General features: G+C 40.9%; 2 protein-coding genes across 6 annotated transcripts in view; one reads left to right on the top strand and one right to left on the bottom strand.

Annotated features, from left to right (window-relative positions):
- Window positions 1–4,033: 4,033 nt before the first annotated feature.
- Window positions 4,034–11,407, top strand: foxn4 (forkhead box N4). The gene is made up of 10 exons (XM_080893168.1): window positions 4,034–4,718; window positions 5,275–5,390; window positions 7,553–7,719; window positions 8,621–8,733; window positions 8,826–8,936; window positions 9,026–9,153; window positions 9,309–9,405; window positions 9,488–9,695; window positions 9,815–10,207; window positions 10,294–11,407. Exons 2-10 carry the CDS (start codon window positions 5,311–5,313, stop codon window positions 10,542–10,544), a joined length of 1,548 nt encoding a protein of 515 aa, XP_080749294.1. The 5' UTR covers window positions 4,034–4,718; window positions 5,275–5,310; the 3' UTR covers window positions 10,545–11,407.
- Window positions 11,196–26,312, bottom strand: part of acacb (acetyl-CoA carboxylase beta) — a 28,534-nt gene continuing 13,417 nt past the window's right edge. For 2 of the 5 annotated variants that reach the window (XM_080893165.1, XM_080893166.1), the window contains 39 exons: window positions 26,197–26,278; window positions 25,960–26,105; window positions 25,694–25,844; window positions 25,475–25,609; window positions 25,139–25,285; window positions 24,854–25,042; window positions 24,662–24,762; window positions 24,418–24,506; window positions 24,192–24,316; window positions 23,973–24,086; window positions 22,678–22,791; window positions 22,474–22,563; window positions 22,270–22,388; window positions 21,764–21,787; window positions 19,485–19,625; window positions 19,291–19,390; window positions 19,088–19,195; window positions 18,908–18,964; window positions 18,638–18,679; window positions 18,338–18,553; window positions 18,038–18,193; window positions 17,481–17,684; window positions 17,214–17,369; window positions 17,009–17,131; window positions 16,632–16,901; window positions 16,427–16,524; window positions 15,966–16,086; window positions 15,774–15,884; window positions 15,504–15,647; window positions 15,277–15,397; window positions 15,098–15,194; window positions 14,921–15,017; window positions 14,690–14,825; window positions 13,916–14,093; window positions 13,707–13,819; window positions 13,458–13,612; window positions 13,155–13,325; window positions 12,690–12,826; window positions 11,198–12,195 (listed from right to left, as the gene is read on the bottom strand). In XM_080893165.1, the coding sequence (XP_080749291.1) occupies window positions 12,069–12,195; window positions 12,690–12,826; window positions 13,155–13,325; window positions 13,458–13,612; window positions 13,707–13,819; window positions 13,916–14,093; window positions 14,690–14,825; window positions 14,921–15,017; window positions 15,098–15,194; window positions 15,277–15,397; window positions 15,504–15,647; window positions 15,774–15,884; window positions 15,966–16,086; window positions 16,427–16,524; window positions 16,632–16,901; window positions 17,009–17,131; window positions 17,214–17,369; window positions 17,481–17,684; window positions 18,038–18,193; window positions 18,338–18,553; window positions 18,638–18,679; window positions 18,908–18,964; window positions 19,088–19,195; window positions 19,291–19,390; window positions 19,485–19,625; window positions 21,764–21,787; window positions 22,270–22,388; window positions 22,474–22,563; window positions 22,678–22,791; window positions 23,973–24,086; window positions 24,192–24,316; window positions 24,418–24,506; window positions 24,662–24,762; window positions 24,854–25,042; window positions 25,139–25,285; window positions 25,475–25,609; window positions 25,694–25,844; window positions 25,960–26,105; window positions 26,197–26,278 (5,005 nt within the window). In that variant the 3' untranslated portion in view covers window positions 11,198–12,068. Of the gene's footprint in view, window positions 12,196–12,689; window positions 12,827–13,154; window positions 13,326–13,457; window positions 13,613–13,706; window positions 13,820–13,915; window positions 14,094–14,689; window positions 14,826–14,920; window positions 15,018–15,097; window positions 15,195–15,276; window positions 15,398–15,503; window positions 15,648–15,773; window positions 15,885–15,965; window positions 16,087–16,426; window positions 16,525–16,631; window positions 16,902–17,008; window positions 17,132–17,213; window positions 17,370–17,480; window positions 17,685–18,037; window positions 18,194–18,337; window positions 18,554–18,637; window positions 18,680–18,907; window positions 18,965–19,087; window positions 19,196–19,290; window positions 19,391–19,484; window positions 19,626–21,763; window positions 21,788–22,269; window positions 22,389–22,473; window positions 22,564–22,677; window positions 22,792–23,972; window positions 24,087–24,108; window positions 24,317–24,417; window positions 24,507–24,661; window positions 24,763–24,853; window positions 25,043–25,138; window positions 25,286–25,474; window positions 25,610–25,693; window positions 25,845–25,959; window positions 26,106–26,196; window positions 26,279–26,312 lie in introns of those variants that run through there. The other 3 variants (XM_080893163.1, XM_080893164.1, XM_080893167.1) reach the window with 3 other exon arrangements.

Raw genomic sequence — 26,312 nt, 5'->3', positions numbered from 1 at the left:
CACTAGAGGTCAATAAAAAAAGGTGATCCTCGAGGACAGCGGGACTCGGGCGGGGGATTCAGCAGTCTGTCCAGAGAGGTCACCTGCTGAGTAGAAGAGAAGAAGATGGTGTGATCTCAGCTGCAGGGGAATCTGTGATTGACCAGTATTCACCATTACTCTGTCAAACCACTGCAACTTTACCTTTCCTCTGTTCACGCCAAAAGAAACAGATGGTTGATATTAAAAACTTGGTAACACTTTATAATATGAGGATGTTAAACCCCTGTAATTAAATGGAATTTGATTATATTTTATTAGAAATTACAACAGAAATATGTTTATATACAAGTACTTACAGGCAAGTAAACTATTACAGGCAGGTAACAAGTCAGGTTTAGACTGACACTGTAAGTCATTTTAACTACTGCAGAATTTCTCTGTAATTTGGTGCTGGTATGCTATATTTTGGGGGTGCATGTCATAAAGTGGCTTAACCTTGCCTAACTTGCAGGTATTTCACAGGAAAGGAGACACAAATTATACTGTCAGTAATTTTAAATCTGTGTAATTTCCTGAAAATATAGCAGAAAAGCTTTATTATGAAGAGCATTTATTTTAAAACATTTTTATTTAATATTCATTATGAATTTTCTGTTATTCAATTGTCTTTTTTTGTTACATTGTACTTAAAATTACAGTTTAATTAGTGTCTCCTTTCCTGTAAAACACCTAGAAGATGGTCAAGGTTAAGCCACTCTATAACATGGCCTATAGTGTTCTAGTGTTAAATAACAGAGAAATTACGCACTATTTAAATTTACTTACAGTAAAATTATGTCTTTGTTTCCTGTAACCTGACTTGTTACCCCCTTATTTTAGTGTACCTACCTTTAACTATTTGAAAGTAAATATAATTACGTCATAATTTCAAATAAAATACATTGAACTCCATTTCATTATAGTGGAATTACAGCCTTAGCCACAAGCCGTATTATAGAGTCTAACCAAAAACTCATAGTATCTCGCATTGAAAATACTTCACTCACTAAACTATCATTAGTGAGTATTTAAAAAAAAAAACATCAGAAAAAGTGTCCACAAAGCCGAAAAAGTGTTTAGTGACTTTTACTTCAATGTTTTCATAGGTCATAATTTTAATACTTTCATATATATTGTTCTATGGTATAAAGTGCAACCATACATTGTCATGGTTTAAAAACTAATTCTACAATAGGTAGAATACCTTAAACTCTAAAAGACTGTCTTAAATGAGTGTGTTCTAGACCCTTAATCTTAATTAGAGTTTGTGTCTTCCATCTTCAGGCACTGACATCACACAGAAATCATCCAATAATTAGCTGGTATGATCATCTGCTTGAGAGAAAAATGCTTTTTTAATTGTGTACCTATTGTAAAAAATGAAATTTCTATAGTGGAAAATCAAGAGCCTTTCTGTCATTTCATTGTTCATCTAGTACTTATTTATTCTAGTGTAGGATAATTGGCTGTGTGGGATGGGGTTTTTTTTTATATGTAGCCAAAGCAGAAAATACAGTTATACATACAGTTTCACATTTTTCACCAGATTGAAGTCTTTGTCGGGCCATTTCTGGCCCCTGGGAGTTAAGTTTGACATCCCTGCATTAAGTGTCTGTTAAAGATAAAAAAAAATCGATTACAGGGATATTATCCAAGCTAATAGTTACGGGGTGATTGTGGGGGTATAGGTATGAGTGTAGTGCGCATGATGTGTAAAGAACATTCCCTCAATTTTCTCATCATTTGCTATATATGTGTATTTTATATAAGTTTTGTATAAAAGCACAATAACACAATAGTCAAGTTAGGCCTGTACTAGTACCACATGGAGATTAACCTCTGAGCAGTGAGTCTTGATTGGCTGAATCATTTCCTCCTGTCTCTTCGCCCTGTTTCCTCTCTCCACTGCGTTCTCAAACAAAGGCATAAAATGTCCCCAAAGGTCATCTTTAAAAACAAACAATTATTATTTTTTAATCTCTAACTGATGATCTTTGACAAGACAACTCACAGCTTGGCAACCTGGGCACTCCTGCTCCATTTAGGTGGAGGTTTTAGTGGGAAAACAAAGTGTTTGGCAGGACACTGATGTTGCTCTTTGGCTAAGTGTGGCTGACAGCCGCTTCCTCTGTATGGCCAGAGGGTCACTCTGGGTAACATGCTCTTCTGGGGGACACTCAGTCTCTGCCTGTGGAGGCGATTAGAGGGGTGAGCTGACCTCGTTCTCAGAGAGGCTGGTGTGTTTTGAGTAAACACTTGATGCAAGACAAAAACACTGGTTACAAACAAGGCCAACCTTCAGGCCGTGATCCCATTGTTTCCCCATTACTCCTGAACAGGCATGAGAGAGGAAAGCATTTACTCTGAGTCCCTGAGCTGCAGGGAGTCCTTGTGCAGTTAGCAGCACTGTGTCTGTATGTATCTCACAGAGCCAGGTCACAGCCTCCCAGGTGCCCACAGGTCACTGCCATTAGCTAAAAAGCCACATTTTACTAAAATCAGCATTAAAAGGCATGCACAGGTGAATGGGGAGGAATAGTAAAATGCCTTGTTTTTATACAGCAAACAGAAAACACAAGAAAAATACAACACCAGCTGAGGAACAGCTGAAATAAGTCAAAACCTTAAATGAAAAAAGAAATTCTGCACCTGAAATGGTAGAACCACAAACTTGAAAAGCAATACTGCCATAGCATGGGACGATGGGGATACTGCCAGGACGCTAAACGGTAAATTATCAGCACAACGGGGTATTAATATACTATAGACTACTGATACAAAAAGATACTGAGTGAAGTTGTTAAATAAATTGCATTACTAAGACTGATCAGTGTGTGGAACTAGATTAAAGAATAAGAAGTGGATTTAGGGGGGGGGCGGGTGTACATGAAGTTAACCTAATGTCAGTTTAGAAACCACTAACGTTACCAGCCAAGGCTTTATCTGCAGAGCTCAGAAAATCACTTCCTGAACACCAGGCTCTGCAGAGCTGCGTAAACACTAATAATATAACGAACATAAAATGTGTCTCCATAGTGAAGACATAACCCTGCTTGCTTAGCAAACTTAAACAAAAGCATAAAATCTTCACGTCCGAGAATTTCTTTGGCATTTTTGGTGAAATGAAAACACTGAAATTATTAACTGGCTGTCACACTTCCAGAGGTGATGAGGTGTTTGTGTTGTATAATCCAACAGCCGCTGCTGGCAGCGCTCTTGGACGCTGATTCCAAAGGTCAAACTATAATCTAGTGTCAGTTTTTAAGCATCACCACACCAACAACACTAACCTGGTAGTATTCACACAGTTTGAGCACACCTTGCTCTGTGGACGTCCCCCTGGTTCCACATAATAAACCCACGGGCTTTAGGACCTACAAGGTCTGCCCTGTGAGGACGGTCTTGTTTTTGTCCGTTACGTTCATGCATGTAATCATTGATTGTGCCTATTGTGACAGGCAGATTTACCATCTGTAGAGTCCCATGGGGCTGATAGGCCTACTGCTGTCTCCCTGCAGACTTTAAGGAATTCCCCTTTAATTTCCTGCAGAAGTTTAATCTCAGCCTGGTTTCAAATGTGATCCTGGTATAAAGAACCATACCTGACAGAGAAAGAGTTAAGAAGTTAGAAAAAGTCATAAATATTTTCTCATAATATGCAAAGTTATACAGTTTTCAGCTTTTTTTGTTTGTGTGTTTTGTTTTTTTTTATTAATTGTATTTTCCATTATTCCATTACAGAATTGTGCATGCCGCAGTTTTTTTGTGTGCTGGGGGTTGTGCTTTTTTTTTTTTTTTTAGACTTGGTCTCCAGACAAGTGTAAGCGTTTGCCGCCTCCTGCTGCAGCCCCTGTCCTCCCTACCCGCCTCCCCGGGTCTTTTTCCCACTGCCGAGGGGAGCGGGACGCGGCCACAGCAGCGGGAAGCAAATTATCTACAAGTACATCCCTTAAAAAAAAAAAAAAAAAAAAAAAAAAAAAGTTGACACTCACATACACAGATACCACCACAAGCAGCCACTCACAACGTCTTAAGACCCGCACGAAGGAGTTACTGGGAATGACCTCGCAGGAGGACAGGTGGAGCAAAATGGATCGTTGATGATTTCATTTTTATTTTTTTTATTTTTTTGTTTTCAGTTGGTTTTATTTTGCTCAGCTGGAATCAAAAATACTTTCAAACACTAACTGAACAGGTTTCAGGCCTGAACTTGTGTGTTTTGTTTTACTGAGACGCTCTTAGCGCACCTGTGTACCCCTGGACAAAAAAGTGCACAGGGGCTCGTCTGTTCAATAATCATTCAATGAGAAGACTGCGGTGTATGGATCGAGTATGGCCTGACTTTTGACGCAACAAACGTGTGTTTGACTACTGGATGTATTAAGGAGCGCACCACGAGCGCACAAAATCCACAGAAACAGAAAATAAACTCTCCACGTTGCTACTTAAGCACTTGCTGCTGAAAGTGTGAATGTTACAAGGGTTTACGAGAGACACTGCATTAACAACAGCTGTCAAACTCATGGGATCCTGCCCCCTGCACCAGTGGGAGCGCCGCTGAGGTCTCCACTGCGCATGTCAGAGCGCTGGACAGCTCCAGAGAGGGAAATTTAAAAACGGTTTTTCGAGAATCAAGTGCAATACAGTACAGCGGCTCAGCAGCGGCTCTCACATTCTTCAGTATCAACCAAAAACAGGTGATTGTTTTCCTGATTTCTCTCTTTCAGCAACACAGTCTTTGTCGGGTTGTTAGTTGTGTGAAGCCAGCTGTCATGTAAACGATTTTTAGTGTGTAACTGTAATTTCTATAGCTGGATTTATAATTAGCCACTCAAATCTAGACTGAAACTAACATTTGTACTGTGCACTTAGTAAAGCACACGGTACAAAAGCACAGTGGGCTTTTTTCTTTTAATTAAAAAAATATATAAACAGCTTAATCTACATATTTTTGACTCTGTAATCTAATTACTGAGAAACACTAAACTGAGCTTCAGATGCATGCAGGTGACCAACGCTAATTTTATGCTTTCGTTTATTATTATATTAGCTGCTTATCAAACCTCTAATCAACCTTCAAAACATGGAGCAACTTTCTATTTTCTACAATTGCACGTGCTCATGTTCATTTACTTGTATTTTAAGCAATATTATCTATATTAAAAATGTTATTTCTGTATAGCTTGTTTATTGACACTTGTTTATTGAAGATTCACTAAATCACAAACTGAAGTGCATGCTGTTTTTGTTTAGCGTATTTTACTGCAGAGATACTACATATCCCAGGAAATGATAGAAGGAGGAATAACTTCCAGGATGTCAGGAATAACTGAGAATGCTGGACATCATCCGTCTCCACAGGATTACAGGTAGGACAAAACCATTTTCAGCCATATTAGAACAAGAGTTTGCAAAATTTTAGCCTTAAATAATGTGGGGGGGTTTTCTTATTATATAAAACACTACGAGAGTAATAGATCAAATCCATATTTTTCTGACTTTATGATTTTGAAATGGTTGTGCAGCAAACTTTGTAGTCCACTGTGTTTAATCTAATGGTAGATGGACAGCTCTTTTTGTGCATGGGGGGTTGCATGAAGAAGGAGAGAGGGACAAAATCCCAAAGAATAAATGATTTTCAGTCTGAATGGATCTGTCAGAAACCATCAGCTCTGTTTACACTCCCGCTGTCGGCGCACGGAGAGCCTGAATCTCTTGGTTTGCCAGCTCAGGGGGAGATGGGGCGCTCTGGGTCACCAGTGTGCACAAGTGGCTCCCAATTAGAAAAGGAGGGATGGGGGAGGAAGGAAAGGAGGGGGGGAGGCACAGTGTTGATGTTGAATTTCTGCAAAGACATGGATGATAGATGGAAACACCAGCTCAACATGTTTTGCATCAGCGAGCATTTTCTATGCTTGACTAGTGAGGAAAGAAGGGAAGTGGGATTGTCCTAAGTGTGTCATCTATTCTTTGTTTTTTATCAGTAGTTGTTCTCCACAGATGATGGATGATTGCAGGAAATTTTTTTTCTTCAAGCAAAAGTGTAATAGGCCAGCTCTGGAAAACCTACAAAATTGCTGATGCATCTTTTGTTGCTTCTGAAATTGTACTTGAAGATTTGTTTTTCAGCCTTCAACAAAAAAAACAAACAAAAGGGACAAAGAAAGGTTAACTAGCTTCAACCTTTGTGGATGTGGATGCAAGGTGTTTGACAACGTGCGCTGCTGATTCTTGGCCGTAATGATGTCACTCATTCAGATGGCCGACATAGAACCCTGACCTCAAACTACACTTGCAGCCCCCCTTTGGCCTGAGGCTCCGTTGATTTCCCCGATAAGGGCTGGGGGGTGATGGAGGGGGTTGGGGGGCTGTGGGGATAGAGGCTGGAAAGGGACAGGGAAGCAGATGGCATCCTATTTGTCCCTCTTATGTGAGGGCTGTCATTCCAACAGATTAATGCAAGGGCGGGTAAAGAAAAGAAATGACAGAGACAATCAAGGAAGGGTCTGGAGAAGACAATGGAGCCACGTGCCACTGGGCAGATTTGTCGTTTAGGACACAATAGGTGATCATTTTTCAATAGACAAGGCCAACTGTTGCAGGCAACATGTGCTGCTGTCCCATGTTTGAAACGATCTCTTGCGTTGTTTACTTATGATTCAGCCAATGGCTAAGGCGAGACCGTGGTCACCTGACACAGGGTTGATTTTTTTTATTAGGAGATTTGGTGTGTGTCAATGGAGGGATTGGGGGGGGGCGGGGGGGGGGGGGTTCCTGCACTGTCCACAGACACACAAAGTAACTGAATAGCATGTGTTGTCATAGCGACCCCAATTACTGAACCTTTGCACAGTAAGTGTGTGTGCAGAGAAGACTGGAGAGGATTCAAGAGGATTCCTCTCTTTTCTTTCCTTCTCTTTAGGGCTCGCCATAATAAAAGACACAATAACTGAAAGTTGATTGATACTGGTAGTGCTCTGGGCAAACAGAAAGCCTGAATTAATCCAGTTTCTAAGTTTAAATGTATTAAATGATTGACTGAAAACTGTTCTTTGATGAAAAGTAATGTGTATGAAATGATTTTTTTTGTTTGTTTGTTTGTTTGTTTGTTTGTTTGTTTTGTAAATTTGCATAGCAGAAGAATCCAGAATTAAAAGGCGAGAGGGAAACAAAGATCATTGCGCCACTCGAGCAAAACAACAAAACCAAAAAATCCACGATAATGTAAACAGATGATTTGCTGTGAATGAAAAGCGTATTTAAGTCCCTCTTTGTTGATTAAAACTGTCACTGTTAAATAACACTTGTAGGTAATCTTCTTATGGTAAATCCTCAATGGTTAATACGCACTCACCGAGCAGCTTTCATCCCCACATGTACCCCACATTCAGACTCATTATAGAGGTTTTGTCTGAAGGACAGGATGTTGCATCGAGTGTTTAGATTTAAATTCCACTTGTGGTCTGTGTGTGTCTGGGCTGACAGCCGTGTTAACCCTGCAAACCTCCCCCTCTTCCCTCCCCTCCTGAAGGCTTCTGACCACGGACCCCTCCCAACTGAGGGAGGAGGACCTCCCTGGGGACCTGCAGTCTCTGTCATGGCTCACCTCTGTGGATGTGCCCCGGCTGCAGCAGATGGCTGATAGCAGAGGCCACAGCAATGGGCCCTCCCAGGGCAGCTTGCTGGAGCAACAGACAGGTAAGGTGACAGGGAGGGGACAGTGCAACATTCAAAATCTGATAAAACTCTCTGATTGGATAGATCAGGGCTACTGGATTCTTCTGGTTCGTTGTTTTCTTTGCAAAAGTTATAGAGGACCCCCTCAAAAGATCAAGGTTGCTTTGGTGCCACTGGGGATTGCCCATCTATAAATCTACAATCACAGAAATAGTTAATCTTAGAGATTACAATGTTTTGATACCTATGGTGATCAGGTCTAAACTCTCAGTTTTTCCTCAGCCCTGTATAAACTTGTTGACTAAACAAGACCAGCCACTATGTCAAAGTAAAGTTATTGTTTTTTTCTGTAAAGGCCTATAAATGACATATGTAGCACTAAATTCTGTTTTAAAGCCCCCTGTTAGGCTCATATTCTGGAAACTGACTCGAGTAGTTTTGCATGGTTCATATTTCAGCTGATATCTGATTTAGACTTGATCTCTTCTTCAAGAGATCAAGTCCAGTTTCTCCTTATTGGCTGCCCCTTGCCTGCTTCTACAAACAGAACCCAGTGCTTGTAAGCCCAGCCTCCTTCTCTACCATATAAGGATAAAATCCAATCAGCTCCACACCAGGGTCCAGATTAAAGTAGCCTGAGGTCTTCATGTAAAACTTTGGTCTTTTTAAAAAAAACAAAAAACAAAAACAAAACATCCACCAGAGAAAAGTTCACCAACTTCCTTTTATAATGTCAGTGTAAAGAAAAATCAGAGCTTTGCTTCTGAACACTTATCTTGATATGTGAGCTTCATGTGTATGGTATAAATACTACTGAGCTTCATTTTACCATCACTGGTTACAGAAAATGTCTTCCAAATAATTCATGAGCACAACATCTGCATGAAAAACAGGGAACTCTGACATCTGTTTGTCATTACAGCTCAGATGAACAACATGACTATGACCACAAGTCAGGGCTCCATGCTCCACCTCCAGAGCAATATGCAGCACAGCCCTCTGGGAATCAGTATCATCAACACCCACAGTGGAAATGTAAGTTTTCACGGGACAGTAAGAAAGTGTATTTTATGTTAGACAGTGCTTACTTTAATATAAAATGACCTGTCTCTATGTTTATTTCCCAGATGTCTCCGTTCTCAATGAATGGGCTGCCTTCTCCAGGATACCAGTGCCCTACCTCAGTCTACCAACCCACATCCCAGCAGGTGTACTCTTTAAGCCAAACTGGACAGCAGGTATTATACGTTAAGCTAATGAAAATACTTGTTTTTATGGTTAAAAAAAAGGTCATCAGGTCCTCAGTATTCACACCTCTCTCTCTCAGTGTACAACTGGTGGACTCTATAGCAATGTCTCATTCAACAACCAAAGTCTATTCACACAACCTCGCCTGGCTCCACAAGAACAGGAGCTGCAGCCGAAGTCTTTCCCCAAGCCAATCTACTCTTACAGGTCAGTGCTCAAAACCTTACTTAAAATAAAAATATTCACAACTAAACATTTTTAGCTGTTGGCACAAAATTTATGACTTATGAATCGCAAAGTGTGCAAGTGTCCATATTTCTACCTCAGTTCGCTTGGAAACGTGTTTTTGTCCCCTCCCTCAGCTGTTTGATTGCCATGGCTCTGAAGAACAGCAAAACTGGCAGCCTCCCAGTCAGTGAGATCTATAGCTTTATGAAGGAACACTTCCCTTATTTCAAGGTACAGTACTCTGAATGTTATCAAATAAGGCTAAAACTAGAACTTGCCTGTAAATAAGAAGCGGCTCTACCTCTGCTTGCAGACTGCACCTGATGGATGGAAGAATTCAGTCAGACACAACCTCTCCTTAAACAAATGCTTCGAAAAGGTGGAGAACAAGACGAGCAGCTCATCCCGTAAGGGCTGCTTATGGGCATTGAACCCCGCCAAAATTGACAAGATGGAAGAAGAGATGCAGAAGTGGAAACGCAAGGACCTCCCAGCCATTCGGCGCAGCATGGCTAACCCTGGTCAGAAATGTATTTTGTTAAATATAAAAGACCAAACAGTTAATGAGGCAACAGGTCTGTCACAAATCTGACCAGGCCACACTTTTGCTTGACCTGACAGCCTGTCTTTGTCCTTACAGATGAGCTGGACAAGCTGATCACAGATCGTCCAGAGAACTGCAGACGAAAGCCTTTAGAGCCAGGCATGACCCGGCTGAACAGCTGTCCAAATGCCCTCCCACTGCCAGTCCCAGCCCAAATGCAACCTCAACCTATAGTCACGCTGTCCCTGCCGTGTTTACCCATGCACCAGCACCACCAGCTTCAGGCCCAGCTTCAGGCTCAGGCTCGACTGGCCCCCATGTCCCCTGCCCCAGCCCAGACTCCCCCTCTCCACACAGTCCCCGACCTGTCCCACAGTCCGCTCACCCAACAGCCCAGCAAACCCCCTGATGATTTCTACAACATGCAAGGGGACGCTCACACAGAGGTGGACGCTCTGGACCCGAGCATCATGGACTTTGCCCTGCAAGGTAACAACTTCTTCTAAAATTAAGGCTTGGTATTTGTTTATGGTGTCATTACATGCTTACACCAACCTCTCCATCCATGTGCTCAGGTAATCTGTGGGAAGAAATGAAGGACGACAGCTTTAACCTGGATGCTTTAGGCACCTTCAGTAACTCGCCTCTCCGACTATCAGACTGTGACTTGGGAACAGCCAATCTCCCTCCCGTCTCCAGTGGCGCAAACCTGTCGCTGTCAGACGTGCAGGTGACGGGGCTCTACACCTCCTACGCTTCCCAAGATGCCCTGTCTTCCCAGTACATGGGAGCACCATCTAACAGCAAGCCTATTGCCCTGCTCTGAACCAGCCAAACTGTTTCTAATAGATTCCACTGTCTGGATACTTTTAAAGGAGGCCTGAAATCAAAGTCTAAATGTTGGTTTCTTCTGTCCGACTGAAAGTATCACAGCTGGAGAACCACCTGGAGTCCGCAGAAAAACTCACTGAGAAGTGAAAAAGAGACGACTGTAAGAAAGACGAAGCAAGACTGCAAGTATCTGGTTTTGCCAAGCAAAGACTGAAAGCCTGTATGAGAACACGAGTGTTAGTACACACCAGTTTTTCTACTGTTCACACTGCATTTTAAAGCCTTTCCATAAATGTAGCTCCCTTACTCTTGCCTGTTGTATTGTGCTAGACATTTTTGCTGTGATGTTTTATTTATATTTATAAAAAGGACAGCTGGAGAAAGTAATGACTCTCAATGTTTTTGCTGTATATATTTGAATGTTTCAAATTGCTATCACCACAGAAAAGCTTTCTGACTTCATTCCCAAATGTGAAGGTCTGCCAACACTTCCTGTTCACACATTATCATTTTACACATGGATTAACATTTCTGAAGGTCTGGTACATCTTACGTTCACTAACTTGATCATAATAAAAGTCAAATGGGTAAATAAAAGAAGCTTCTTCATATTTAAATACATCAATGATATTTATTAAAGTACAGCCTTTGGTAAAATACAAGTCATACAGTCATAGCAAAAATCGTTTATATACATTCAAATGAAACGTCACGGCTTGTGTTTCTGGTGTTTTAATCACAGGTAAGGCTTTTATGACCTTTTTGGCAATTACCATCTATTTTTCACAAAACCTGAGTTTTACAAATGAGGTGCTGAGTACACAGTGTCACACCATCGTTCATAATACTGTGCAAATCCACCCAAACATACCACAAACAGACTAGATGGACTGAAGTCAAACGTCAGGAGTAAAATCATAACCTGCTTGATAAAATAAGCTATTTTAATATTTAATATTCTTGATCGCAATAATAGTCAAACTTTTATTTATTGACTCAAAGTACAAGTAAGACAGAACTGACGGTTAACGGTGTTTTCTTTTGGTTTTATTTGAATAATTATCAAATTACTAACAGGCAGTTTAAAGCTTATTTTTAGACGGATTACATTCAAAAGTGAAAGCTCATTCCTGGTGTAATATCTTTAACAACGATAACTAGCACCGACATATTAAGTCTTCCATTTCATGAAGTCTGAATAACTTCAGGCTCATTAGACTGGAAATAGTCGAGTAAGGCAAATTCAACACTTAAACTTGTGCAGAAATACAGCAAAGTGAAATGTGCATCACAGTGATAGCCTGGGGGCTGGGAAACTGTGTTCCTGGACTGAGTGAGTGAGTGCATAAATGAACAATGTGAAAAACTAACATTTTCAAACGGGAAGGCACTCAGTAGAACAAAAGTTTAGGACACGCTCTCCTTGTGCACTATTTTTTTTTTTAAATACCTGAACTGTAATCTTAAACGCAAGATTCACCGAGTTTTGTTTTAGTTCATCCCGATAAGGCATCATATGTTAACTATCGCTGGTGCTGTCCATAGTCGCCAGTAGATGTGACAGCTTGGCCCTCTGAGACGGAGTGATGATGTGGCTCATTTGGATGATGCAGTCCATGGCTACGTCAGGGTTGGCCTGGACCAGACTAGACACAAGGGGAAGTTGTCTTTTAAACATGTTCTCACACTGATGACTACAAGAAATGACAATAAAGCTTGTCTAAGAGAGTTCAGGCTGTGTGACTAATACTAATGTGTAATAGTAGTGTATATAGTATGTATGTATGTAGTAGTGTACCAAACTATAGTTGCATGTGGCTGGAGAAAATATTGTTTTCAGTGGCATCAATTATAATCAAGAAGGTCGGTTTGATCGTCTATCACCACCATCACTCCACAGGTATTAAATTACTTTGCCAAACCCAGAATGTAAGCGAGGCTTTCACAGAGTTTCCGGAAAAATACTGGGAACTGATTCAGGTTCCCTTAAAAATAATGCAACTCTGCAGGTAATTTTACTCAAACATGATCAAATGTGATAAGTCATTCTGACCAAAACACTTAATTATGTACACAGTCCAGCTCCTTTTATGAATTTATTGAGATGTAATAAACGAATGTTCTGTGTGTGTCTCCATACCTGCAAATGTGTTTCAAAGTGTTTTCTCTTTTCAAGTATTTGATGTTCTCTCGAACAGCTGACCTGATGCCATCCTCTTGGGACAAATGCCTCTCAAGCCACTCAACTACTGCTTGATTATTATCCCAAAGGTAAGCCTGAAAAAGCATGAGAACATGTCTTTAAACCTATGAACAGTGATGCATGGAATATATAATGACTTGCTCATGATCTGTGATCCACAGCCAAAAAAAACTTTACTAGGCATGACTCGGATGAGCAGTAAATAAGTCTCATAATTTCAGTTTGATGATTTAAAATCTTTGACAATTCAAAAATGTTAATGTAAATAAAGTAACCTACTCTCTAATACCTGCATTTTTCAAAAAAAAAAAAAACAAAACAAAAAAAACAAACAAAAAAAAAAAAAAACCCCCACAAACAGAGCAAATTGAATTTTGTGCAGCAACTGCTGTTCTCACATACCTTCACTGTTCCCTCGGTTTCAACAAACCAGCGACGCAGCATGGACTGCATGTGCCCGTCGCTGAGATCCTTGTTGGCTTGTAGAATCTCACTCTTTACCACCTGCTCCAACAGGAGGCGACGTAGGCGCCAGTAGAAGAAGCTGCGAGCATTCTTCCAGTCCAAAATATCCTGTTAAGAGGATCAAAAGGGAGCAGTAGCATAAGTTTGAAAAGCTTGGATTCCATTGTAATTCCTGGTCTCTCTCTCACACTCACACACACACACACACAATACCAAATTGTTCATGAAGTGCACACTCACATTAATGACCCCCTTCTCTTGCATCCGGCCTGGGGTGTCATGGAGATCAACAAACTGCACTGCCACCTGGTGGTAGATGGGCAACAGGAACTCCTCCCTCGCTTTGAGTTTTGCCTCCAACTCTTTGCACTCTTTGTCAGACAGGTCTGGGGAAGCTTTTAAACAGAAGAGCTCTGAGTCAGCTCTCTTTAACGTTGTAATGGAAAAAAAAGTTCAAATATTTAGATTTGAGACAGAAAGAGGCTTTACCGAGTTGCTCAGCCAGACTAGCATAGACCGAATCCAGCCTTTTCATGGTTTTCAGGAGGTCTTTCCTTCTGTATTTGATCTCCACTGTACCCTCAGCCTCCAACACGCCCCCTCTGAATAGAAAAAGCATACCCAGAAGCATAAACGTCAAAATTACCTTCAAAATATATCCATTTCTAAGATTTGAAGCGTTACTTTTCTTCATGTACCTGCTCTCTCTGTCAGCATAGAGCTCCATACACAGTGGGTTGATAGTAGGGTCTATCACCACCCAGGAACCCCCTCTCAGTTCAGCCTGTGGTGGGATGTACACCAGCACTGGTTGGCGGAAATCACGCAGAGCATCAACAATGTAGGCCCCAAACTTTAATATCTGGTCATACATGTCTGGAGAAAGGAAGACTTGATTAACACAACAGCGTTTGATAGTCCAGAATGCAAATATTTTCGCAGTTACACAGCTCTTTTTTTAAATGAAATGCAATAATGAATACTGCATTAAAAGTGCAGAGCTTCAGCTGTGGTTTATCAGATCATAATGAGACATGAAAGAAAGTTAACATATTGCCCAGTATATCCACTATCCTTCCTCTGCACATGTCCAAACCATCTCAGCCTTGCTCTCTAAATCAGTCAACCTGAGCTGTCACTGTAATGTTCTCATTTCTAATCTTCACCATCTTGGTCTCTCTCAATGAAAGTCTGAATATTTCCAGCTAGGCCTCCTGCCTTTTTGTTAATGTCACCATCTCCAAACCAATCTATCCTTCGAGGTGCACACCTCAACACTGTGTCACCGTCCTCATATATGTCCTGCACCACATGTATGAGACACTTCTCTCTAAACTGTTAAGCTTTGCTGTAAATATAACTTCATTATGCGATCCATACTTTTAATTTAAAAGTGCCTAAACAATAAAAAATATCAGACTGTGCAAATGTCATGCTATCTGTTTGCAGAGTTTAGCATATTCATGGTGTACCCTTCATCCCCCCAGAGAAGCCCCTCCAGTTGGCAAACACTATGAGAGGCAGACGTTCACGGTTGAAGTCACAAATCGCCTGAGCCGTCTTAAAAGCTGAATCTGGAAACCACACCTGGCCCGCCTGCTGCAGGACCTAACATGAACACACAGAATATGGAGTTTAAATGCTCTTCAAATAAGAGTGATGGCTTTATTATACGGCAAAAATGCAAAGAGACATTCACTCACTTTAGATTCTGAATCCAAGTTGGCTGGATCTGCTGGCACAGTGAACTCAACCGTGCGAGTTTCAACAGCGATGACGCCGAGGGGGATTCCTCCTAACCTGTGTTCATTCAATTTGTGGTTAAGGTCTAGTTGCAATTTAGCATACATATAAAGTACGTTTCAAGTGCGCAGATTTACCGTGCTCTCCCAACCACCACTGTTTGAGCCCAAGAACTCAGGATCTCCATGAAAGAGCCATGGTCAAAGAATCCACTCTGCCAGGCACCTCTCACCACTAACAACACAAATGAAAAAAGGAAAAAGTTTCATCTACTACTGACATAAAGAAGTTTTAGAGTTTAGATCTTGCAGCTTACGCGGGTGAGGTCTGCCAGCTAGCATCCAGCGGGGATCATACGGTGCTTTAGTGGGAGTAAATTCTATCTCTCTGTCCACTGCATCTGTAGTTGCTATAATGGGCACAGGTGAGTGTTTGTCCTGTGAAGACAGAAGAACTATATGAGATGGTCTGAAGGACTGCCCGAGTTATTGTATGATTATATTTAGACCACAAAATGTGTGAAATTCACTCAGTCAGCAGAACCTTTGGCATGTAAGAGAGCCACTGCAGGATAGTAAAGACACCCTCAAAGTCATCTGGCACACTGGTGTGTGTGACTCCATTATTGTACATGATCTGAACTCCGCCAAGCTGGTTGTTGGAAGTATACACCTCTCTGCCCAAAACCTGGAGAGAAACAGGAACTGACACTTTTTTTTTTCCTTCTTGGGGACAGATGGACAGACAGCACACCATGCATGAGCCCATTGGTCCTTTAGCTGGATGAGCGAAAAACTGATTAGACTTACTAACCTTGTTTAGAGCACCTGACCCCGTCAGGATAATGTGAGAGTTCTCTACTTGAATCACTCGCTGCCCCAAACGGACCAGATAAGCTCCAATTCCAATAGCACGACATGTCACCTGCAAGAGCACCAACAGGCTTACATGAAAATCTCAGGGACTCTGGCATGCTGCTGCTTAAAATCAGATCCATGTTCTCACCAGACTGATTGTAACGATCTCTTCATAGGCCCGAGAAGATTCTCCAGCAATAGTGCCTGAGCCTCGCAGATTCTCAACACCAAGACCATCGTCCTTCCCAATAATGTCAGTGATGATGTACCTGAAACAGGTGAAAAATCTCTATCATTCAAATCAGTTCAGATTAGTTAGATTTCAGTTAAATATTTTAGATTTCAATAAACAAGCCTTTTATTCACACTCTTGCCTGTTATTAACAAACTGTAGTTTGTGATTTGTCTTGCTTGTCGTTTGTCTCTCTATGCTTGTTGAATATTTCTTTAATAAAACTGTAATGTTGTAACGTCTTTACCTTAAAATGTAAGTCCAAGAAAACAACAAGGAGCCACAACATAAGAAATGAATATGTAAAATACTTTACAAGCATCCAAAAAGTAAAGGATGTCAAATACTTTGCAACTTCCTTTGAGCACAGATCGTACCTGGACTCTCCACCTTCTTCTACATGCTGACAGTGAACAGAATTGGTGGCGCTGATACGGGTGTAGTCCTGAGGTGTCAGATAAAGGTATTTGAAACCCTGCAAGAAGAAAAAAAACAACAACAACCCACTATAAATGTAAAATAAGAGCTGCAATAATCAGTGGTTATTTCATCTGCTTTCACAAAGTGAACACGTGTAGAGACCTTGTAGGGGTCAGCGGGGTCAATCCAGGCCACGTGGAACATGTGTTTGACTTCTTCAGCGAGGCCAATGCGCGCCCCACTGTTGGCTGCAAGGTAAATTCGGGGGATGCCTTCTGTGCGAGCCAGCTCCGAGGCTCTGACGAACAGCTCGTCCTCTTGAGGGCCGAATGAGCCAATCATGTGAGTGATGTCATTACAGATGACAATAATGTCTCGGCCCTCTGGGTACTCCGGAGTTTTCATTTTCATCCTGAAAGCAACCATTCCCACCTGGAGGAGAATCATTATAATCGGTAAAAGCATCACCAAAGAAACATCCTTTGACGAAAATGATCTTTAAAACCAAACAAACCAAACAAAAAAAAAAAAAATCCTACATCGTTGTCTCCAGGCAGGCGGTTCATCTGCGCCAGTCGGCCTTGAGGGTCCAGGACGAGCTCAGTGCACATCAGCACATCCTTTGGGCATTTGTCCCCTGGACCCCAAAGCTTCAATAACGCCTACGAGAAGAGTTTCGCAGTGAGCTTAGACAACATCAGAACATCAGAGACTGAAATAAGTAAATCAGTGAGCTAACAGTACCTGTCTGAACATCTCAGGGAAATCATAGACATATGTGGTACCCAGAGTTTGAGCCTGGAAGCGTTTGGCCTGCAACAGGTCTTTTGTCACATAGGGGGTGTTGATTAACATCCCGTGCAAGGGGCCCTGCTTATCCCCATATGACTGAAACATGATCTGAGAAGGGAAAATTGGCAAGTTGATTTTTTACATTTGTATGACCGTGAAAAATAAAATATGAACGCCTGGTGGTTTTAAAAAAGAAAAAGCTAAACACTCTGTCCTCACCTGTCCAGAACTTCGGTCAGTGACTTCTTTATACAAGCTGATATCCAAATAATAGCCAGATTCATTAGTAAGGAACAGGCGGATGGGAATGGCATTCCCAGTCGGTGTAAGGCGGATGTTGATCTTCAGCTCTGCCTGAAGGACGCGCAGCTTCCAAAGGCGACTGCCATATCGCATCACCATGGAGCGGACAGACTCCTCGATCTGATAAATCAAAGATCAGGACAAGCAAGCATGTTACATGTGAAGTCTGAAGGCTTTACAGGTCACGGTTTAGGTATCGAATCTGTGAATGTGGACTACTGATACAACAAAATATTAGTAACAAACAAGAAGTAAAATATTAAAAGCAGTAAAACATTTATGAAAGAGAGAATCATACCTGAAAGACTGATAAAACACTAATATTATGTAGTGCATATTAAAAAAAAAAAAAAGTCATAGCACAATTTATTCACCAAAATAAAATATACTATAATCTCGAGAACTGTATGCATATTTTTGTCTTAATAACTTATTGTGAAGATATACTGCAATAGAGATTGCAGAACACTGACTTTAGATAGGTCCATGATAACAGTGGGGACGAAGTTGAGGAAGATGTGATTGCAGTCTGTGCGAACACTGGTGTTACTGAAGGCCACCTCCAACTCATCCATGGCTTCCAACAGCAGACGTTCTCCCTCATTTTGGAGGTATTCAAATGAAGCTTCCTGGTTATTAATAAACATGTAGTGGCTTTAAGTTCTTTGAGTGCAAAAATCTTTTTCAAACAGCAAAATAACACATGCTACAAGCACATTTCTCATCTTGTTGGACATATAAAACAAAAGTCAAAATTTGTTCTGTTTACTTACCTTTGTAATGAGATCTGAGTGGCGGATAATTGCTCGGATGAAGAAGCGGTAGTCCGTAACTTCAGCACCCTCCTGAACACGAGCAGCTCCCAGGTAGAGGTGCATCTTGTGGTTGGCGCAGGGAACAGCTGTCAGGTCAAAGTTCCTCATTCGGTTGAGCTCCAGCTGAAAGGCCAAAGCTGGCTCCAGATTCCGGTAAATACGATCTTCCTGAAACTGAAGGGAAGCACAGATTCAGTCATCGTTTCCTTAGAAATGACATGTCAGCTCTGTAAATGCAGGTTGTTTAAAAACACTTACCCCGTCTCTAGCTCTGAATGTGAAGAACTTGGGGAATTCTCTCTGTTTAAATGAAAATTTAAAACAATAATTAGACTGCAGCCTTTCAAAGTAAAAAGTAGCCTGCAAGGACTTTCCAAATGGAAAATGAAATGAAAATGGAAAAACACAAACAATAGGATTTAGTCAAGGTAAGTACCCCCCCCAATCTTGATTTTATGAAAAGTGATATGTGAATGAAATTAAAGCCATCTATGATCATGATGCACTGCACATAAGATACACAATTACCTTCTGTACAATCAGAAAGGTGATTCTCCTTATTCCATACTCGAAGAGAATAGCTTTCTGTAAAAAAATAAAATAAAAAGTCAAAATCACTAAAAAAAAAAAAAAAAAAAAAAAAAAAAAAGGAAAACTGTGATCTGCTATTTAAAAGAAGAATGCTTTATTTTAGATTTGGTTGGTAACCTTTGACTGTCCAAAGGCAGTAAAGGCTCGGACCAAGGCATCGTCATCTTCTGTGTCTGCTGTTTTTATGGACACATTAATGATGTGGATTGGGTTCTCCCTGGCACTCTGCAGGAGATAAAAGAGAAATCAGAGCGTGCACATATAGATTAAAACAGTCTATTGTTAAGCCCCGTCCTCCTTATACAGTCACAGCCGCTCACCTTGAAGTGCTCCTCATCGTAGAAGCTGGAGCAGGACTCAGAGAAAGGAGTATTCTCCATAAGTGGCTCGGCAAAACTGGAAAGAACTTCATCAAAATTCCTGCAAAACCAAAAGAAAGACATTAACATTTGATTAATTTCACTTTGAGATAATTCATCAAATCCAAAAAAAATAAAAATAAAATAAAAAAGACCTTTTGAAGTCATCAAAACACTGGAAAGCCACCATGGCCCCCATTCGCTGGCACGGTGGAGACAAGGCTCCATCCAGGAGGAGCTCACTGCCCTGCCTTCTCAATTTAAATTGGCCTGATCCACTGACTGGCACAGGAACCCTAAAAAAAAAACCAAAAAAAAAAACCAAAAAAAAAAACAACCACACATTTAAAAATAAGTCAAAACCACTGGACAATGAGGTGACAACGAACAAGATGCCCAAAAATTCATAAAGAGAGCAATTAAAGCAAGAGTGGATAACTCGTCTTGTCTATTTAAAAACAAATTATAGAGTGTCACCACCATCAGATCATATTGGAATTACATACAGGTGATAGCAGAGGCAGCTTAAAGGATTTTTTTAAGGTTACAAGTCCTAAGCATAAAGTTCTCAGTCGTCCAGTAAGGGTGGGTAACAGGTTATATACACACAACTGACAGAACCTGTTAGTATCAGATTTTGTACAGTGATGAAGTCTTAAACTGCCACTCATTTCTTCATATTTTGCTGAAACGTGCAAACATACGTGGAAAAACAGTATATAAGGCAAAAACTGAGTCTGCACAATTCTGACAAGCTTGAAAGTAAAGGTGAGACCACCTTTATTCATCAACACTGTCTGAACTCTCTCAGGCAACTTTCTTCTAATATCTTTATGTAGTCTACAGGAATAGTTCTCCAGGCTTCATAAAGGACATTCAAAGCTCTTCTTTGGATGTTGGCTACCTTTTGTTCTGTTCTCTGTGAAGATGACCCCACATTGCTTCAATTATGTTGAGGTCTGGGTTCCTGGGAGGCCAATCCGTTACTGATAGTGCTCCACTGTGGGGTTTTTTTAATCCAGGTCTGCTTTTACTGCACTGACAGTGTGTTTGGGATCCTTGTCATGCAAGTAGGACTATTTTGACAAGATTCCAAACACCACTGATGGAAATATAGCCCTAAATCACAACTGCGCCTCCACCCACAGAGGGCTGTGTACACTCACTGTTCCTCTCTCCTGACTTCCTCTGTACACATTGATGATGATTTGAAGCAAAAATGTCAAATATGGGTCCATCACTCAAAAAAAAAAAAAAAAAAAAAAAAAAATCTGTTGCTGCTGATATTCAGTTCAGTTCTCGTGTAATTTAGTGAACATCAGCCTTTTCTCCCTGTTCCCCTTTCCTAAGAATGTATCCTTTACAGTCAGTCTTTGACAGTCTTGGGTGGATTTTTTTTTTCCTGACAAAGACTTAACCAGCTGTAGGGTTTTTGTTTGTTATTTTAAGGCTTGAAACTTCTTTTTCCAGTTTCCTCTTTTCTTTTTAAGGACACACTGCATAGCATGGCAAGATATGCCAAGTTTTCAGCTAATAGCTCCTTTGGCAATCACCTTTGAAAATAATCAGATATTAGGATTGAACTGAAAATAAGTGAAAAAGCCGCCAATTTCAAAGAAAAACTTTGAAAGTCCTCCAGAAAGCCAGAATAACTGTTGACCAAGACCACTTTGGAAAAGGAAAAAAAAAAAAGCACAATAAAATGAAGTCTGGCTCCTTGGAAACAAAATATGACAAAACAAGGGGTGGCTCAAGACTATTGCACAATACTCGGTCATTTAAATTATGGAATATAGACATTGTAATTCTGATTACCAAAATGTTTTACTGCCTGAATTTTATTATGTGCCTATGTGCATGCACCTTTGTCTTCTGCTTACGTGGCCCGATTATCTGCTGTCTGGCTGATTAGCTAAGTAATGTATTTTTATCTCGGAGTATAGGGAGGATCGCCAAGTCAAGTCATCAGCTAAAGTCCAAGTGATGTCAGTAGATGCATGACTCAAGTCCGGCTCAGTTCAAAGCCGATTCCCCACCAGGAAGTGAGCTGAAAGGGATTATGAGCTGTTGTAATCCAGAGCAACTGTTACTATATCGGGTTTCAGATTTGCAAATTAAAGGTTGGAGAATGCAGGCTGGCCATTAGGTAACAACTAATGTAATTTCAGGCCTGAGGTTTTTAAGAGGAACATGAAAAAGAAGCTGAAAATGTGCCTCTTAAAAAGCCCAGCTATGCTTTACATGTTGAAAGAAGCAGAAAAAAAAAAATCAGATGGCCCAGTTCAGCATAAAAGTGAATTTAAAAGGACAAATCAGTTCTTAAGCAAATGTATCTGGGCAGAAGGAAAAAGCAACATGATGCATCCAGCATGCATTGCTGTGAGACAAACAGAGGATACGGTGGTTTGGTTGTTTGGGAGGAGCTTTACTCTACCTGTTCAGAGTAGGGCTGCTCCCTCTGAAATAAGATGATTAACAGGTGAATATTAGCAGTGCATGATCAAACTGTATGTCTACTACGTCTGGTAATATGATTAGACTGAAGCAATTTTAAAGAGACTAAGCACATTCACATCAAAGTCAAGTATGGCAAAACTGCATTCAGGGTTAGCCATATGTTACTTCACAGCACCAGGGTGGCACTGCACCTGTACTCCATGGGGACAGGTGAACATTTCTTTTCTGGATTACCGGTAATCGATCAAGCCACCATTGTACAGAGGACACCTAAATTATGTTTTTAAGGCCTGGATTTCATATGAAAAGTCTCTTTAATACAAGTGAACAATCTCCACAGAGAAAGAGAAAGCTTACATCCTCGGATGCTACAAAGAGGAAATATGTGGTCAAATTTGGAGGTGGTAGTGACTCATTCGTGACTCAGAAATTAGAGAATATCATTTGATTCGTCTGTGGCTCGGTGTGAAGTAAAAGTGTCACCTGTTTGGATGTGATGATGGCAACATAAACTGAAAGTCTACAGCGCATGTTCCATCCTGCAGCTGGTGATGCTGGATGCTGTTTAGCTCATAGGCGATGTAACCTCTGCGGACGTACACCTGAAAGTCAAGACAGAACAACAGAATGACCATTTAATAAAAACGCATAAGACAGAACATGTCTGTGTGAATGCACTAACCATACCTCCAAAGCAGCCATGCATACAACTTGATTGGAGTGATAGAAGAAGTTGGGCAAAACGTCAAAAATTGACGTTTCAGAGAGAATGAGTTTCTGTGGCAAATAAAAATATATATTTATCATTCACGGTATAAATGTGCTGCTCTAAAGTGATGTAACAAAGACGTTTTTTTGTTTGTTTTTTTAAATACAAAACACAAAGCCAACCTTCAAATTCTCTGGACAGAACTGGTGACCATACATATCAATGGCTGACAGGAAGATGGACTCCACCTGGTTGTGTCTCAGTTCATATGATGGTAAATGAGAAGCAATCAGGACCTATGAGATATTTGCAAATACTATAACAACATAGTCAAATAAAATAACTTTAAAGCAGATGCATGATTAGTCAAACTTCAACAAAACATATGCAGTTAGATCTGTAATTTGTTGGACAAAGACAGAATCATGTAGCTTTGCTGCTGTCAATCACCACAGTGGATTTCAAATCAAAAACCTTGACACGATCGAAGTGACGACTTTCATCTTTAATTCTATGGGTTTACTACTAATTATAGTAGTTTTTATGCACAGTCCACCATTTTCAGAGGCTCAAAATAACTGGACAAACTAACATAATTTTATATATAAGAACTGTTTTTAATCCTTGGATGAAAATCCTTAGAAGTCAGTAGCTGCCTGAAAGTCTAGAACTCATGAACATCACAAAAGGCTTTGCTTCCTCCCTTAAAATGCTCTGCCAGGCTTACACCACAGACACCTTCAGCTTAATAACTGAAAAGCTGCTTTGTTGGGTTGAGATCAGGTGACAGACTTGGCCAATGAAAGATTTCTGGGGGGGGGGGGGGGAAGGAAAACAAAACTTTTTTCTTCTTCGGAAGAATATCCCATTTATTTGCCTTTGACAAACTCTTGGGTTGTGTTTGCAGTACGCTTTGGATCATTACCAGTTTGCAGAGAGTACAGGCCTGTACACTTCAGAATTCATCCTGCCGTGTCTATCAGCAGTCACATCATCAATAAACACTAGATACCCAGTTCTACTGGAAGCCATACATGCCCATGCCATAGCTTTGTCTCCACCATGTTTACAGATAATGCTTTGGATCCTCCTCCATATTTTTCCTGGTACAAGTTCATTCTGGTTTCATCTGTTCAAAGAATTTTCTGCCACAAAGGTACAGCATCTTTTCTGGCCAATTCCAATCTGGCCTTCGTGTTCCTGAGTGTAACCAGCAGTTTGCACCTTGTTGTTCTTGAGGGTTTTTTTTGAGACATTATTTTCTTAACCACAGAAAAAAAATTCTGTCACCATCCAATTTATTTGTCTCTTGTGGTCTTTCAGGCCTTTTGGTGTTGCTGGGCTGGTCAGTGCAGACCTTCTTTTTAAGAATGAGACAGAATGTTGATTTGGACATTCCTACAGTTTTTGCTTCTCTCTCTCTAGAAGGTTTACTATATTAAAAATAAATAGCAAAACTCAATGCAAGCTCTCTTACCTGTCTAGCTCTCAAGGCTACCTTTGAGTTCTCCATCTTGCTAAGCTGTGTGAGTTCATTCAAAATAGCCATGAGCTCATCTGCCAGAGTGGGATCCCGTCCACACAACTGATCCTATACAAAGTTAAAGACAAACCTTCATCACTGTCCGTCCACGTGACTTTGTGCAGGATGAACGGTTATCAGGTTTGCTTCAGTGAAAAACGATGAGAGCCTTACAATGAGTATTGTGACCAGGACGTTCTTCTTGGATACTTGAGCATGAGAGAAGATGTAGTCGAGGACAGGACTCATGTCAGGTTTGTGCTTCTCTCTCAGGTTGATGACACACTTATCATAGTGAGCTGTTAAGGACCAAAAATAAATAAAAGCATTTCCATCATAACGGAGCTGCAATTGCAATAAAGAAGAGGTGACATAAAACCTGAAGGGGTGCTGATGTTACCTTGCTGAAACTGCATCTCTACCTGCAGGTAGCGCTTCAACAGATCGAGAACCACAGATTTCATGTAGCCACGGATTCCACTCCGATATCTGAACAGAAAAAAAATTCAGATGTGTCAACAATTACAACGATAACATAATTCAAAGATATTACTGCTACTACCACCACTACACAATTATGCATCTGACCAAATGGGGGGAGAAAAAGAAAAAGAAAAAAAAAAAAAAAAAAAAAAAAAAAAGACCTCTGCACCAGCTGTACAATGCTCTGAGTGTTCATGAAGAAAACCTCTCGGTCAGCTTTCCTCTGCAAGGTTGCTGCATGGCTGTCTAAAATGTTTGCAATCTGGAATCAGATAAGCCAAACGTCATCTTATCACACTGGTAAAAGCAATTTATTTAAAAAGCTCACAAGCAGCCTTTGCATAGCATTTTACCCTTTGACTGGGGAACTGGCAGAGGACGGAGGTGATGTTGCTCGCATACTGAGCCATGACTTTGCGGATATCTTTCTCAACAGTAGGTGGAATACGGCCAGCCACGCTGGTCATGATCTCTTGAAGTTCCAAAAGCGGCAGTGAGGGGTCCCTTAGAGTCTTCATCAGGGTAGCAACCCACTCTTTCAGCTGTAAGTTTACATGCAAACATGCTCGTATACATCAATAAAACGCTTTTGTGTCTTGTAATGAGAAATCTGCAGTGGCAGAAGGGCTGATATATACCTTTGTGCTAAAGTAGGGTTCTTCAAGGCAGTACCCATCCATGACATTAACCAGGTTTTCAAGAACACTGTGGAACACCTGGTGAAGCTTCTCCCCAGCCATGGGAAGTGGCTGCTGAGGCGGTAGCACCGCTGTGTTGAGTTCCACCTGTGAAGGAAGAGGAAAGAAAATGAGAGGAAGTTTTCACAGCAATTTCAATAACAGGAAGAACTTACACTGAAGTAAAATAAAATAAATGGATACAGACCAAATATATAAACAGGACACCAAAGTATTGCTAGAAATTTTTGCAAAAAATTCGAAATGAAGATTTTGATGTGCTCTGGAATAACCCACCCTGTGTATACTGCTGGGATCATCCAGATCCATACGTGCCACCACACAGCCAGGCTCCAGAACCGCTCCTGGTCGCTTGACAAAGTGGATACAGCCAGACTGCTGCGCAGTCAACGTCATCACCATCTTCATCACCTGAATAATAAAGGACAAGTAAGCAAAACGAACCGGCACAAATGGCATAAGTCACAAAATCCTATCCACCGTATATTCTGTTACCTCAATCTCTGCATAAGTTTCCCCTGCAAAAATATGATCTCCATCCTCAACCATGTATTGCAGCAGTTTGCCAGCAGAGGGCGAGCGTAGGACCGTGGGGTCATTCTCCTTCTCAAAAACACAGGTCTTGTTGCCAACGGTGATGCGAAACCTGAAATGTTAAAATAGTGCCGGTAATGAGTAATCAGTTAAACCAGAAGTAAATAACCAAACTGGGAAAAAAAAACAAAAAAAAAAAACAAAAAACCCCGCAGTGGTAGCCTTGCCTGTCCACTTCTTCCTTCATGTAGGTTATATGGCTGCTGCCATTGTAGCACAGCAGGAGGCCGCCATCGTTCAAACGGTGGACGTCTATTTCGATGTGCGAGCCATTCATAATAACGACATACGTTGTTGGGGACTGGCGAGCCACCTGCAGGAAACAGCAGTGATAATCTATTCATTAAAAAGGTAAGAGGCTGAATTAAAAACAAAACAAAGCAGGAAAGGAACAAAACAGATACCTTCAGACAGAATTTGACTCCTTCATATATTAGGTCCACATTGACAGAGTTGAGCAGACTGTTTGCAGGCAGTACCTGACCTCTACAGATGCAGCAGATAATGTTTATAAGAGTCA

This window comes from Rhamphochromis sp. 'chilingali' (genome assembly GCF_963969265.1).
Source record: "Rhamphochromis sp. 'chilingali' genome assembly, chromosome: 10".
NCBI classification, from domain to species: Eukaryota; Metazoa; Chordata; class Actinopteri; order Cichliformes; family Cichlidae; genus Rhamphochromis; species Rhamphochromis sp. 'chilingali'.
The sequence above is the reverse complement of the archived record's forward strand: the minus strand, read 5'-3'. Positions and strand labels throughout refer to the sequence as shown.

What these genes read in the sequence shown, in the direction of transcription:
- foxn4 (XM_080893168.1), top strand. Translation starts at nt 5,311, where the DNA reads ATGATAGAAGGAGGAATAACTTCCAGGATGTCAGGAATAACTGAGAAT. An exon ending in CTTGCTGGAGCAACAGACAG is followed by an intron (nt 7,720 to 8,620) that starts GTAAGGTGACAG and finishes TTGTCATTACAG; the next exon opens with CTCAGATGAACAACATGACT. An exon ending in TCAACACCCACAGTGGAAAT is followed by an intron (nt 8,734 to 8,825) that starts GTAAGTTTTCAC and finishes TTTATTTCCCAG; the next exon opens with ATGTCTCCGTTCTCAATGAA.